Source organism: Bombus pyrosoma, linkage group LG1 (assembly GCF_014825855.1).
Source record: "Bombus pyrosoma isolate SC7728 linkage group LG1, ASM1482585v1, whole genome shotgun sequence".
NCBI lineage: Eukaryota > Metazoa > Arthropoda > Insecta > Hymenoptera > Apidae > Bombus > Bombus pyrosoma.
Genome location: NC_057770.1, coordinates 12,983,044 through 12,999,713, shown reverse-complemented (window position 1 = coordinate 12,999,713; position 16,670 = coordinate 12,983,044). Strand labels below are relative to the sequence as shown.

At 34.0% G+C, this 16,670-nt stretch overlaps 1 protein-coding gene across 11 annotated transcripts in view; it reads right to left on the bottom strand.

Moving 5' to 3' along the window:
• Nucleotides 1-16,670, bottom strand: part of LOC122565710 (protein eva-1) — a 328,494-nt gene that overhangs the window by 127,725 nt on the left and 184,099 nt on the right. For 10 of the 11 annotated variants that reach the window (XM_043722242.1, XM_043722330.1, XM_043722160.1 and 7 more), the window contains one exon: nt 14,391-14,608. In XM_043722242.1, the coding sequence (XP_043578177.1) occupies nt 14,391-14,608 (218 nt within the window). The remainder of the gene's footprint in view (nt 1-14,390; nt 14,609-16,670) is intronic. The other variant, XM_043722500.1, reaches the window with a different exon arrangement.

Sequence of the window (16,670 nt, the reverse complement as noted above, 5' to 3'; positions counted from 1 at the left end):
TAGGGCTGGTAAATCTACCGACCTACTTATATAATATCTTTCACCTTTTGTTGCAATTTTAATTGCTGGTATCTGTTGCTGCATTGTTAGGCTTCTCTTCACTATCACTAATCGCTAATTTTACTTAGCACTAAGGAAATTCACAGATCACTACCCCGGAGCACACGTCTGTTTACTTCGGTTGCCCGGGCAGAACTGGAATCAATAATATGGCTCCGAAATATGTTACACAGAATTGTTGCATTCATTCGTTTACTAAGAAAAAGAGCGAATATCTGGTGAAAAAAAAACCAGAACTAATTTTAGTCACTACTGTATGGTCGGTATTGCATGATTTTCTCCTATATATATTCTTTCCAAGGACCAACATCAACGATATCATACTAAAACCACAAATCCTGACATAGAATCGTCAAAACAATGCATCAAATAAAATTCACGCCGAAACTTTGTATCCCGACACATGTCCAATTTCATTGCACTCATTGTGTCATTCAAATTCTCACGGAAAGCAATTTCGCGTATTCCTAAAAAGAAAAAGCGAATGAAATGCAGAATGAATCAATCCCAACGAAGTATGAACCCAACAAATGTTATACTGCAAAGGGGTATCAATATTATACTAGAAATATCTTTGAAAAATCTAACCACGATCCAATTTGACTCGTCACACATGAAACAAAAAGTGAAAGATGAGAAATACTCGGTTACGTTCAGTTCACAGATCGAATATTTGCTAGCACGCATTTAATTATTGGGGTTTCAGGCTCGACCTGTTTCCATGCGTTTCACGTACGAATGAGAAAGTCTCCCGCGGGAGAAATCGATTTCCGCTGTACATCGATGCTCACCTATTTAACTCACTCCTTTCCCTAACCAGAAACATCTCTCCTCTTTCGTCGCAGCCACCCTCGCGTAGCCTTACACGCTCTGACGCTTATCCGGTGGCCCATTAATTCCTCGGTTAACGATACTCTCGCTCCTCTATCGTCTCGAAAATAGGATATCATAGAAATCAACGGGACGCAGATACGGGGCGAAAATCATTGTTCTGGTTCGCAAGGGCCACGTTGCGTTTTTGATCTAGTAGATATTATAACGGTTTAAGTCTAATTTCTTTAGAAATAATCACAGTGTTTTTATTACATTTTTGGTCCTTTTAAAATTGTAAAGTTGTTGAGCTCAATATACTGAAAAGCTGTCTCTTCCATGGGGACTTGTTTGAAAATCAGAATACCGCGCGATATATTTAACAATTAAAATGTAACCAATGTGTTTGAGGAGTGAAATACAGCCACCTGATAAAATATTTGACGATGGTCATGTTATTGAGATAGAATAAACAGAGATTGCTTGATTAGCGAAAGTTTTCTGTTTGGAATAGCTGATCGCGCTTCGCTGGTGAAAATAACACGATTTTAATAGAACAAAGATAACCCGACTTCAGTACGTTTAACAATATATATAAAAATTTTGTGAATTTTTTGTACAAAACCTAAAAATACATAAAAAAGATAAAGGTATCGGTTATTGGATAAAATGGAATTACATTTACAATTTATGAAATATTACAAATTATTTATACAGACTTTAATACGATATACGAGAAAATTATTGTTTAAATTAAATGCCCTTGGCAGAAGTAATAGCACGATTGCACAATAATATCGTAATTAGCTAATACTTAAAACTAATTATATTACCAACGAAACGTTATTAAATATTATACCGGACACTTAAAACCCACTAATTGAGATGAAATAAATCAGCCGCTAATAATATCTGTAAATCGTGTAGATTTGAGCTCAACGACTAAATTGGATGACTGTCCAGAGCAATTAATTTTATATAATCGGCTTTGCATAACTCAAGCGGATTTCAACCATTTAGCTAGAGTCGCCTCGACGAATCATTTAGCAGGATGATGCCTCACTGTCATAACCAGGAAAAGTTGATAGGTTCTCCAGTTTCCAATTTTCTATAATTTGTATTCACGTTAATTGCTCAACTATAAATATATTAACCTTGCTACTCAAATTTGTATCTTAATTTTGTTTCAACAAATAAAGACATTTATAATACTTTATGCTTTAATGGAACAGTAGATATGAATATACAATATTTTAACACAAAACTGAAACAAAAATACTTCAAAGTTCAAGTTTAAGCATATCTTTCAGTAACAAAAAAACAAGATTGGAACTAAAATACTCTGTCGTGAATGTATTCAGGAAAACATTATTCAGAAAGGGATGTTATACATGTTAAGTTTAACAGAGTATTTATGATTATATTATATAAATTATATATTCCAAATTCGTATATTCCAACCTTAAACTATTCTTAAATATAAACACCAGTATTTAGTAAAATTATATTTGAGAAAAATAGTTTGGCTCCTAAGAACATAATGCTTCTCACCCCTATTTCTATCACTCAACATCCCTACTTTTTATACTATTTTGTTTTAAGTTTGTAATTCCAAGATATTTTATTAAACCGATCCAAAAATTGTAATAGAATTAAATTAGGAGGCCATTAGTGTCTTAGCAAAAACAAATGAATCGTAAATTTTATTCTAACATTCTGAAAATATTGCAATCGCAATGCACAAGGTATTTAAGGTCCATTCTTTTCCGAGAAAATACGAGTCAATTAATTCCAACATCGAATAAACGAGGTCACAGTTACGAAAACATCATTCCTCTTTATATCCTCGTTTTTTCTCTTTTTTCTGGAAGAACAAATCCATCGACTTGCCACATGAGATATCTGCAATATCATGAGCTTCTGGTTATCAAGACACTTCGATCAGCCGACAATTTCAAGCCTGGAAAAACTAGGACTTGTTATCGGAATTTAACGACAAACTGGGATCGTGTTCCACGTGATCGTATACGTCGATTTATCGTGATCGCGAGTCATCGCTCCACGGAATAGCTCCCGATGAGCGTAGTCGATAAAAAAGAAGAACGTTTCGAAAAATATACATCTCGCAGTTACGATGAACGTACCTGTCGTTCGAATAATCGCACGTTAAAATTTACAAAATTTAGACCAAGTGAGATGAGCAGGGTAGAACATGTTATTTTTATATTTTCGTCTTTGTTTTGTTTTTAATCCCATTAATTTTTTTATTATTGCATAAGATGGAATAGCAATCCTTTTTATCTGTCTATTCTTGGTTTTTGATCACTGCGAAAATGATGTGAAATTTTGCTTTTTTAAGAGGGCAAAGTGGAATGTAAATATCGTTTCCTTTAATAATATGTATATCTTTCTCTCGTGACTGCTTGTATACAATTGCCAAATCGATGTATATCGGCGAACTCTTCTGAATTCGCAAGCTGTCATACGACTCGTGACAATGTATCGTACATCAATAGACCAATCCGTTTATTCTTCCCGCAAGCGTCGATAGAAAACACACTCGGGACGGACGATCAGACGTAATAATTCATTAATAATAAATACATAATAAATTAATAATAATAAATTAATAATAATTAATAGTGAATAATAAATTACATGCATTATTGAAGAGAATAATTCCTGAGCTGTATTTTCATGAAACTCGTAGTTCTCGTTTCTGGAAAATTTTTTAAACATTTTTTATCTTTTATAAATGTAAGCACGTTAAAGAGAGGTAAACTTAGGAGGTTTATTATCATTTTACCAAAACGTATCAAACATGATTGACTTCTTGTTTAAATTATTTGTAGAAGTTTAAAATGAAACACTTTAGATTTTTAAATGTTTCAAATTTATTACTTTCATTGACCCGAATTTGTTTTGGCACAAAGGACCAAAAATTCCGATGGCAAAATTTGATGCTGTAACGAAGCTTATACAGCTCGTTTTGTTACATATTGCAACATCAGAAATCAATTTTCAAATATTGTCAGTAATTCATACCGGAAATCGCGTTTGCGTGACTGTTAATTTTGCAGCATGCTGATTGCATTGTAATGAAATGGAATTTCTAAAGACAACTACAGTGATGAGCAAACAATGTCATTAACAATACTATGTATTATTAAACAGAAATTATTGTTTGATGACGACTGATATAATCGATTATACAATTATAAAATCCTAAAATATGGCTCCAATTAGAAAAATATACGTATGCAATAATTGATTACAGACATATTTATATTTACAACAGTCACGAGATCGTTGAAATTAAAAAGGTATTCTTTGGTACGTTCGAGAAATTGAGAAAAATAGCAGTGTCTGCTATTTTGAAACGATGAATGGTGCATGTATTATCATTCGAAATTGCGCCATACAAGTTTCATTATGCGACCCGATATCACGTGTACCCCCTCATTATCGCATAATGAAATCACTTTCGTTAAATCGAGACGGCGAAATTATTCCAACTTCGAGACACACGTAGAAGAATTTTCTGTGGTATGTTTGAAATAGTATGCGATAGAGTAATAAATTAATTACATTATGTGCGGCATTTGATAATACAATTTTATGCAGCTATGAATAGATACAAATTGCTATAAGTTCAAGTGTGATTATTTAAATCACCTTATTTTAATTCCAAGAGAAATGTTAAAAAAGTTAAAATATTTGTATTAAAATATCCCTCTCAGTTTTCCTAGAACCATCCAAGTAACCATGTACTTCTCTTGAATGAGCCATCAATGGAAAGTGAATAAAGCGAAGAAGAGAAGGACGTTCGTCGAAGATTTTCGATTCCGTTCATATACCGGTGAGACTCTGGAGAATTCTCTTTCCTACATCGTGGTTTACGATCGTATTTGTATCGCGCGGTCTGCGAGCTATATTTCAACCGAATGAAAAGAACAGCACAGCTCGAGGTAGGAGAAAGGCCAGCGAAAAGGAATTCAATCTTTCGTTGAAATTTTCAGACGAAACGCGGTGGGATCGATTCAAATTTTTAATCCATCGAGAATTCGACGTTTTCATGGAAATCACAGGTCGAAGGTAAAAAAAAAAAAAGAAAAGATAGGAGCAGACAAGAAAGGAAGAAAATGGAAAAAGGGGCAACGAAAGAGCTTGAATACGCGTATGTTTTTTTGAAAGTATGATTCCAGAATTGCTATCGACCCAATCGTTCGTCTTTATAGTTTATTCCGTTGGTTTTATGGTCACGCGAATCGAGCCACGGTTCTTTTTTCTCCTTCCTTTACGTATACAATAAAGCCTGAATAATGCGAATAAGCGGTCGTATGAAGGCACTAAAAGTTTTATTTTTTTCCTTCGACTTGAAACCTGTATGAAATGGGGTTCGAACGGACAGCTTCTGATAAGGTGTAACGTTTACTGCACACGTTCACCCCTATTGCCGGGATCAAAATGGAAAACGTGGTCGGCGATCGTCGACGATTCTCACACTTCCGGAAGAACGAGTCAATATGAGGCAAGTGGTTCCTGTAAGTAATTCTCAGTAGCAATATTGATCTTCATTAAATTATAGATATTTCGGTTGTTATTGTATACACTAGACTATTATTGTATCTATTAACATTTAGAGAAAAAGTTTTATGTTATAAAAATAATGTAGTATCGTGGACAGACTACCTAAGAAACATCGAGTGAACCATAAACAATGTTACGAGAAAGCCTAAGTGCCGACAGGCCAAAAGGGTCTGGAAACTTCAATGGACCGAGCGGCCCATCAATGTGTCGTCGGTCCTTCAGTCGAATAGTTACGCGAAAAAAAATGTTTACGTGACCATGGCCGCGGACTGTTGCGGAACACGTACGTGGTGGGGCTATGAGAAAAGACAAAGGGATGCTTAAAGGGAAAAAGGCGAATTAACGGACGGTCGTTAGTTGAGAAGTCAGTGTGATCAGCGTTGTCGGAGTGTTGTCAGCGTTGTTGAGGAGAGTGGTTCGCCTGAAAGAGAGCGTCGGAACCGTGGTGACGAGAGTTGTAAATTAACTATTTAGTTGTCTTACTTACAGCACATTACTGTATTTAGTTCACGTTAAATAACCATCGTTTCCTGTTTAATCCGTTGTAAATAGATCTATCGATCAATAAAATTAACATATAGGATAAAAATCATTGGAAACCCTAATTTCTAACATTTACTAATATAATAATTTGTTTACTAATATATTTTCTAATATAATACCATCCAAATTCACAAACTAGATTTCTTTGCTGTTACAAAAGCAATAATACGAATAATTTTATAACACTATATACTACACATGGAAAATTTCAATAAAACTTTTAAAAGAAACTTCATTAACTTCGTTCCTAACAAATCTTAAGATTAAATTTTCAAACGCTTCACATATCCTTTCATAGATTCTTCGCCACTTCAATACGTTTTTAATAAGAATTTAATTTCTATTACAGAACAAACAACACAGATCTGAAACTTTCACACAACGCTATATATATGTCGAGTTAGCGTTGGAATTTTGGGCGTTTGACGAATCTTCACTCGAATTGGCCATCGTGGTTATGTATTCTAGCTGATCTTTATTGGTACAGATGTGATTATTACAAGAGTTAACAAGTAATAGCGGCGATCGAACAAACGAGATGTCGATGACAATGAATTTAGGTTCGATAACGAATCCACGGCCAACGGGATGACGAATGTGATGCGATACACGATCCTTGTGTGACTCAACGTACAAGTAGTACTTCTCTGAATAAACTGAATCGCAGTCCAAGTGGAACTGCCCTTATATAGTTCTCTTCCCACCCCTCGGGTCAATCTTTGTTTTTAAGGAGAGCTATATAATTATTCCATACCTCTGTTAGGTACACGTCCCTCCTGTGACCGTGGTTACGTTCCGTGACCCGTTATGTCACTTTGAGCCCAAGCCCATCGTCATAAAACTTGAGCACTCATACTCGGATTAGAACATTACAACTATTTCTTAGTTTTATTACTTAAGTGCAGCTATAATAAAAGTCTGGCCTAGAGTATTGGGGGGTTTCCCAACATTCCAAAAGGGAGGACCCGATGTCCTTTCATCTCCGACATATATATTCCATAGAAAATCTGAACAAAACTTCGGCTCATATTCCACTCATCAGTACTCTTGTCAAACTTGAAGATTGAATTTTCAAACGTTTCATATGTTGTTCCTTGGAGTTCTCTTCGCTTCGATAAATTTTCTATGGTATCAGGACTTGAGGCTAGCACGAGCTGACTTTTCAAAAGCCTTTGGAGCGAATCACAGATAATAAGAAGAAGTCGACCATTAGAAATTAATTTTTGCGCGCTTGAATCCCGTGGTCTTGACAATCGGTCTTCCAATTAACACGATTTTCTAAAGAGCGTCAAGAAGCTAATTTGCGTCGGCGAATGCTTTCAAAGGTCGACTTCTTCCAACTTCCCCTTCAATCTTCCGTCAAAGGGTCGCGTCTTTTGACGTCGAGCAAAGAGTTTACTTTGGTCATTAGCGGTTAAGAGGTAGACTTACACGATCATCGAGTGACTCTGTCGTTCAAATCTTGAAAGTCTGCCAAATCTCCTTTACTCTGGTCGATAAATACACCAAACTTCTCGAGAGTGCTCATAGAAATCGGGCAAACAGTGTGCCAAAGGTTGTTATAGCGATTGACAAGAGGTTTAATGAATTAATTAGAGGCAAAGGTTGTTCAGAATTATCCTGATTTAATGAAGGGATATTAAATTTAATGGAAACTGTCAAAGTACTAAAAATAGAATACTTGTAGTAGTATGTGGAATAATCGGTTGATTTAGTCGGTATTGCCTTGTGAAAATGTACGAATTTACGGAAATATTGGAGAATTAGATGATGAAAATACTGATGGATTGCATTCTCCGCAAATGAAGAATTGTTTACTCGTTTATTCAAAATATCGTTTCGGACTATAGTTCAAACATTTTCGTCATTTTAATTAATTGTTCAAGACTACTTCGACTGTGCTTGATCACATAAAGTACTTTCTTAAAATGCTCAAGGCTTTCATAACAGGTAGACTACATCTTTTTATGCATTTATGAGAAATTTAAATGCGCTACAATGTGTAGAATATACATAATATGCAAAAATATACAAAACATGCTAGCTAATGTATTTTTTATAACATTTAAAGAGTAAAAAAATCTCTATCTAAGTTTCTGTTAAAAAAATTAAAAATTTAAATAAATATACACGGCCTAACAATGAAATTTAATTATATTTATATCAAATTATCATCTCCAAAAATAATTTAATTATTTATATAGAATTGATGCAATGTTAATACTGGAAAGAACTCACAGAGAAGGAAGAAACACATTCTTCCTTTGGCTAACGCGCAATTCTCGAGAAAACCTCATTAAGTTAGGAGAATAACAGGATGAGCTGGAAAGTTTTAATTTTTAAAGATCGCAGAATCGCGTTAGGGCTTTAAAGACGGCAAAATTGCAACTCGTAATCTTCCGTTGTTGACACTCTTCTCCGTTTAATATTCGCCACCGCCTCGTTTTCCACAGAAAAAAATCGTCTAAAGTGTATATTTAAATAGAAAGAAAGGGTAAAAGCCAGGTGAATAGGGCAACGGAATTGATAGTTGTTCAGTAAATCTAAGTGATGTTTCCGCAGTTGCCTGACTCCGCAATAATAAATATTATCGCGACGATCAAAATAACGAGCGTATTTGGCCCGGTGCCACGTATTCGAGGATTGTCCGCTACTCTTCTAACCTCCACGGTTCGGCGTGACATTTTCATATTCCATTTCCGATAAACTCCAGTTGAAAAACGTAAATGAGTTCGAACAATATTTCGTTGCGTCATCGGGTTGATCACATTATACTAAGTGCATGGTTCTGAAAGCAAAGAGAAAGATTGTTTTCCATGCTCTACTCCTCTGCATAATCGTACGAATTGATACTTACGAGGTATGGCGGCCAATATTCTTTGAGAAAACGCCGGAAGGTTTTAGATGGTAGGAAATTATAGGTTTTCACAACTTTTCAGATTTTATTCGAGTTACGTTGTTTTATGAGAAATTGAATTAATTTTTCTACAGTGGACGTATCTACAACGTGTTATACTTTTATAGATTTTTAATTGACCAAAATGATAAATGTACTCTTTTCGAGAAAACGGTTTCAAATTTTAGAACATTATATCTTCTTTATAAAAGAATTCCGAAAAATGTCATTTCATCGTTAATGATTAATAAAAAGTAATTTTTCTAACAAACTTTAGTTTTCTAACAGAGACGACTATTTCAGACTTGGAATAATAAATCTTCTGGTTTATTACTCCATGTTATTATAACAATGTTAATTAACATATTTCAAACAGTCTACGTAAAAATAAATCTTTTCCATGTTATCATTTAATCAACTGCTGGTCACATAAAAATGTATCTTCTCTCTACTGATACTACATATATATTTTTTTTAGTCATAATAATCTTTTTTTAAATAATTTTAAATGAAAATAGAAGAATTTTATTGAAGATGAAAATTATGTACTATCTAAATGTAAATGATGGTTAAACGATAATATGCGGAAGAAATATTTATACATGGCAAGAGTGAAATGTATTGATTTGACATGATTAATGATTTAGATGAGCGAAAGAAACTATTTTATGATATTGAAGACTCACTGGAAAAAGATCTTACTGGAAACGCCATCAAGAGTGAGATCATTGATCGAATAAAAAGAGCAATTTTATTTAGTTTCTTCAGCACCATATAAGGATCACGCACAATAGCTGCTTTCCAGAGCAATGGAAACGTGAAATACGAAATCCTTGTACGACTTTCCTGACCATTGGATAGCACGGTACGAATTTCTATTGTGACATTATCGATAAGTTATCGTCTGTAGTGTGTATTGAGACGAGAAAGAAATTATATGATTTAACGAACCCCTTAACTCTATATTCTTACAAAAAATTTTGAAATGATTTACTTTGTCAATCAAAGAGAATCTACAGCATTTTCTTTTTTCTAATAGAAAATGGGATTTATTTTCTTTACTGGTCTGAGAAAAATTAAAATAAATTAATGACAAAATTGGAAAATTAACAAAATGGAATTTGAATTATACTTTAACAGATATTCAATAAATACTCGATAGTAATATACATTGTATAATTTACTCCGTTCGGAATCGCAAATCGACTGTTGTTACAAACCCTCTCGCGATGTTCGTTCTACGTTACAGTTAATTGCACGGAAACACAATAGGATTTTGTAAGCGACTGCAAAACCTGGCATTCCGTTTCGTTCTGCTAATCTCTGTTGCGCAAACTAACGTACAAATTAATCCTTGTAACAGGACAACTACACAAATTTTACATTTTCTATCTAAAATAAACGATGTCATTTTGCAAAACTAAAATAACCTTCGAGTTAGATAACCATCGTTTCAGAATGTTTCGTTGAAGAAGTAGGAGTTACCTTAAGAAATTAAATTTTTCTAATTCTTATGGAAGTAATCAAAATGTTCGGGTTATCTAGCAAGCGTGTAAGAAAAACTTTCAACTTTAATATATAAAACTTTTACACAATTTTTGACGTCAAAATACCAAAACATAGGAATTCGATGCGGTTTTTGTGATATTCCCCTTAAAAATAAAAGCCTCGCTAAAAGAAATACAGAAATATGGAAATCTAGAAAACCACACTAGAGTTAGATTAAAATCTACATTGAGATACATGATATATTTTTCACGATTTATTCTGTTTCGAAAACCTGTGCAAAAATGAGAATCCTTTCGATAACACTATTACTTTTGTTTTTTAAATGGCAGTCATTAATTCTTTGGTCGAAATGAAGTGAAAATGAAACGACTAAAAGTGTAATTTCTGTTTCGTCCCAACCACGAAGAAAATCGAGGAAGACTAAAAAGCGGTCGGTTAGGTGTCGAAAGTGGAAAACGCGGGAGACATGGCTCGTTTTCCGTGGAAATCTACTGGCAATCGTGAGTCTCGTCGCGGGCGAAACAGAGCGGAGTCAGGTCGAATAAGCGTACGAAAGAGGCGCGAGGAGATGGCCGCCATTTAAAATCCACATTCGAAAAGATAATGGCAACTGACCTGAAAACGACACTCCGCTATTTCGTCGAGTGTGCCAGCGACCGACTTATTCGAGAGGGAAGAGGAAATGCGGTTTCAAATGTCGCTCTTTCCGCAACACCACGAAACGAATGATAATGTAAAGAAACGGTTAACGGTGTATTGTACAGAGATAGATATTTATTTCGTTGACTTTTGAAGACGTTAATTTACAAAGAATTTTAAGAATATAAAGAAATCTTTTCTAAGGATGGTCAGTTGGAAGATAAAATAGTTCTACTGTCTGTAGATAATGAAAGAATTAATCCCAAATTGGGTGGACAAATTGGATCATCAGTGAACCAAGCGAAATTTCACCCTTCAATTTCTTTCTTCTTTCTTACTTCTATTGAAAAAGCTTCTGGTATTTGGTTCAACAGGCGATTGAATGTAACAAAGACATTGATAAAAGTACTTAAAAAATATTGTTGAATTTTTAATTACTTTCCTTCGAATTCCTATTATCATGGAAAAATGTTTCTAATATTTGGCTCAAGGGTTGCTTGTATGATATAATAGAAATATAAGAAAGACTAAAGCTGCACTCTTAACTTTATTCGTTATTTTGCAACATTATTTCTGCATTTTTATGGTAAACAAAGGGCTAGGAATGTAAGCGAATGTAGGACATGCTGCGATATTCAAGAATTGAAAACATTCCAATCGAGTGATCTTTAAGACTTTCAAAGTAGTTATTATGCACTTCCGTAAACAAGGTGATTAAGACCTGAGCTGATTTAAAAACAGAAGCGACGATATAAAAGAGGAACGAGTTAACTAGAAATAATCATGCTCTTCTGTCGAATTATTGATATTCTTTCATATTTCGAGTCTATCTTTCAGTTATCAGCACTATTTGTCATCAAATTTTTTAGAAGATACGCTCCATCTACCGCAACAATCTTTAAGCATTCTTTTATACCAGTTTACCTAGAGCATAATGAATCTTAAGCAACGGTCTTTAACAAAATTATTCAAAGAATTAATGAACGAAATTGTATAAGCATCCACAGTTTATTACACTTAAATAATTACGAGAATACATTTATATGACGTAAAAGATACGCCATTGGTTGAACTGCGAACGAACACTACATAAAATACACAGTGTACCACCAGTTTCAAACGTGTTAACCTAAACCTACTTCTAACGAAACCGATCCAAGAAATCCTCGGCTCTCCAAACAGAGCGATGATCGAAGAAAAAAACGAAGAAAAAGAAAGGTTGAAAGTATCGTACAGACGCAACATAGTAAGTAAATACACGACTCGACAAAAGCCTGATTCGAAATCCTAACGATGAAAGGGTTTCGGTGGAAATCTTTTTCGGAGGCGTAGCGAGGGCACGAAAGCTTACAGACCTAAGCAGAAGTTACGAGGGTTGAGCCGCGTGCAAGGGTTAACTCGGCAAAGTGGATACGGTTTACGATTCCTTCCGGCTCGATTTCTCGCTCACCGGAAAGAGATCCTGGTGCTAAGGCAATCGTCTGCGTCCTCCTACCGGATTAGAAATCAGGATTTCGCAAGAAACCGATAAATATAAGATGACACATAAAGTTTCGCGGGAGGGACGGTTGCGAGTTTTAACTTTCGAGGACCGGATCACGGGTTATCCGATTCGTAATGTTTTACGACGATCCGATACTTTTGAAGTTACTGCTCCGCGAAGTTTCTCCGATATCGGAAGATGGATGTAGAAATTATTTCAGACATATTTCGAAGTAAGGCGGAAGCTAATATGCAGGATGTCAAATATGATTTTCACCTTAAATAGCTCTCATCGCTTACATATTCAGTGTCCAGTAAGGATCTTTTTCATGTTAAATGCTCAATGGTTTAGGATAATTTTTAAGTAAAGTAGTAGATAGTCTTTTTATTGTGCAAGGTTGATTTGGAAATAAAGTATTAAATACTAATGATTTGAAATAGAACACTTAAAAAGAAATTATAGTAGAATAGTTTTATATTTTGAGAGATATAAAACATAAGAATGTTTGGAAATTATTAGGTCGTCCGAAAAGATTCTTTCGTTTTATAAGGAAATAATGGATGCACAACATTTTCCGTTTTATATTATTTTATCGAATTATGTATGATCCATTTTGTTCTATCAAGATAAAGATTACAATGTTCGACAGATTAGGTTTCATGTTTGTATAAAGATGCGTTGTTGTAAAAGACGTGTCTGTAAAAGAAAGACACTTTTCGGACAATCTAATACATGTTTGTGAAGAGTTAATATCTAAAGTAATATCAATAATTGAAAGTAAGTAAAAAATAAACCTTATTCTTAATGTATAAAGTTTCATTCCTTCTATAAAATATTTAATTTTCTTTAATCAACTTCAGCTTATTTAATATCGGCATATATAGAAATAGAATATCCGTTCTTAATACATATTACTAGTAGTTATTCACTTAACGTCTTCGAATCTGTGGTCAGAGGACCAATTACCCATGAAAGAGTAAAGAGCGAAAGTACAACTTTTAGTCGATGATGTGACGTACAAGCACAATTTAAAGTTGGTAAAATCAAACATTAATTAGCAAGTTATGGGAAGTAATAATATAGAACATTCGATATACGAAGCTTCGTAACGCTGATGATGAAAGCCATGCGTCGATCGTAGTTTAGATCCTACTTTAACATAAAGTTTCGCTATGCTAACGTGGTTTTAGTTAACCACCGACTTATCTTCATCGCACGAATAATAATCATCTATACCATATTGTATGCACAGAAGATGGTAAAGATGAGTCCACATATGGTAAATGCGATAACATAAAGTTATCTATTTATAAACGTTAAGTGCAGTAAATGCAAATGAGTAACAAAATAAAGAAATATGTAAAGAGGAAGAAATAGAGGGGTTACATGATTACATAATTACTACTACATAATTACTCTTTTCTTATATGTAAAGATTATTGCTATATTTTTATCTATATTTTATTGTTCCTATTAACTTTTACCCATTTCTGTTAATCTCAATTAATTTGCAACGCTATAACATTATTTTTCCCATGTTTATTTAATTAGTAACTCGTTTTTATCATTTTCACAGCACTAATTCCTGTATTTTTACTTATTTTTACTGATTTCGATCATTTATTTATTCGATTCGATTATTTATTATTAATTTTTCAACCTCAATCAATTTCCATCAATCTTTATTATTTTAAGATACTGTTACATATGAAAAGATTAGAGCTATTATTTCTCTAATAGATCAAAGAACAGAAGGTACGGAAGATTCGATTTGATTTCTTAATTATCACAAGAGGTTCGTTCCTTCTTCAAATCGTTCAACGACAGAATTATTTGAAAAGTTGCCTTTTAGATACATACCTGCAGCGATTGCGGCCAGATACAAGTCTGATTCGTCTGTCTGTCCCCAATGTACATGGATGGATCAGAGGAGCTACACCTATCGGTTCCATTTGCCCCTGCTCTACCATATTGAGCTAGAACGACAGAGATGGTGGTACCTAGTGGACACTTCAGTGTCATCAACTCCTCGTCACAAACTGCGCGCTGATAGGTCTTCAGGGTGCCTAATAACAAGGCTGTTACGTTAAACAACATGTTTGTGCAATGTAAGATGCGATGTAAAATGCAAAAATGAAGATTATTTAACGAGGAAAGAGAATTGTTGCAAGTACACAAGAAAATTAATTAATGAAATTATAAAAGAAATTGTCGATGAAATTTTTCAGCCAAAAAATCAGAATAAAATAATTTATTCGGTCAATTAGGAAATCGTGTTATTTGTATGGCATTAAAGAGATATTTCAATTATCGATGACCATGAAATGTAAGATAATAATAAATGTGAAGCACAGCATATTCAAATATGAAAAGACAGAAAAAAGATATAAAACAAGAGATGAAAGAGGTGCGCGAACAGATATACAAACGAAAGAAATGACGAAAGGGAAGTGAAATACACAGAAACGATCGAAAGGAAGGAACCACCGACAACGTGGATCGATCGATGACCCGTTACAGTGTCGCCGCAATGGTGATTAGTTCCGGGGGATTGGCGGTAATTAACGAGTGGATCAATCGAGGATCGGTTGAACGGCAATGTATCGATGACACCCGCGAAAGCAGTGTCGTTTCGTTTACACGCGAAATACAAGCCAGTCGGGATGAACAACGGACCACATTTGTGAAGTTCAACGACGAGTTTGCGCACGGAACCGCACACGTTACCGCGTTTCAGTCAAACCGATTGGTATCGTGATCGACGTCGAGAAGAACGATAGGGCGAACCATTTATAAAGTTATTAATTTCGTTCCATTTTTTAAAATAATTTTTTTTAAGAAAACCGTGTGTCGATGGTGTTGATAAAAGTTTTATCGTTAATAATAGAAATTTTATACAGAAATAAATAGCGTTATACAGAATGTAGAGATTGTTAGTACAAAAATTGCGCAGAGAGAATGCATAGTGATTATACAGAAACAATGGCGTTGGTAGGCATAGTAAATAGTGATAGATTGTGTGGGTCCGAAGTTGAAGCGAAATAATGAATGAAATTTATAATAATATAAAACGAATTTGATTTTTTCATAGCAAAAATAATAAAACGCGAGATAGAAAAAGTTTATATTACAAAGAGAGCGAAGTAGACGCAAGTATAGGAAATAGCAATTATAAAACCAAAGCAACAACATTCAAAAAATGAAGAAAACATAATGTTTGAAACATTATGGCAATAAAAGACATTGTTTTAATAAAAATAAAGACATCAATTGCAGAACATAGGATATAAATTAAGCAGGATATAAGAAATGTTTCGTAGTTAAAAGCGTTTAGGGATACATTACGCGGAGCAATTAAGTCGTTGGCCCAACAAGATGTTCAACAAAATGTTAGTGTATCAGTACAGTCACCGTGAACGTGGTTTGTTAGCATGCCAATGTGGTTACCATCAGCATGATTTATTAACGTGTCATTGTTGTCACCGTCACCACGATGTACCAGGCATTGTGGTCACCATCGGTGCGATACACCGCCACGTTACCGTGGTTACCATCACCAGAGTTAATCAGCGTGTCGTTGTTACCATGCGAATTGTTACAGTGTCGTTGTTCCAACCGCCACCATCGCCATCACCAAAGTCGTCGAAAATGACCAATAAAATGGAGCAGTCCGAAGGAAAGCATGAAAAAAGAAATAAGAAAATTTCTGTTAGCTACACATCATCATGTATAATACTTGTAAAATGTAATGAAATTAATTGTTCATTATAAAGAGATAATAAAATATTACGGTAAAATACAAATATATATATATATATATTTATATATATATATATTTTATATATATATATATTTTATCGTTACGAAAAACATAAGTAATTCTAGAAATAAGGGTGGCAGAAATGTTTTTAAAATTCTTTATCAATTTTGCAACAGTGTATGATATTCATTACTTTTATAATAAGAGAAGTTGTATATTGTATATTTTTTTATCATTTGTGTATCTGTATCCGTCTCTTTATTTTTAATATAATATCACTGATATAAAAATCATTTTTGACAAATCCTGGAATTTTTATGTAAATATCTTGGTTAATCTAAAAGGTACGTTTTTAATAAAATCAAACAATTCATATAAAG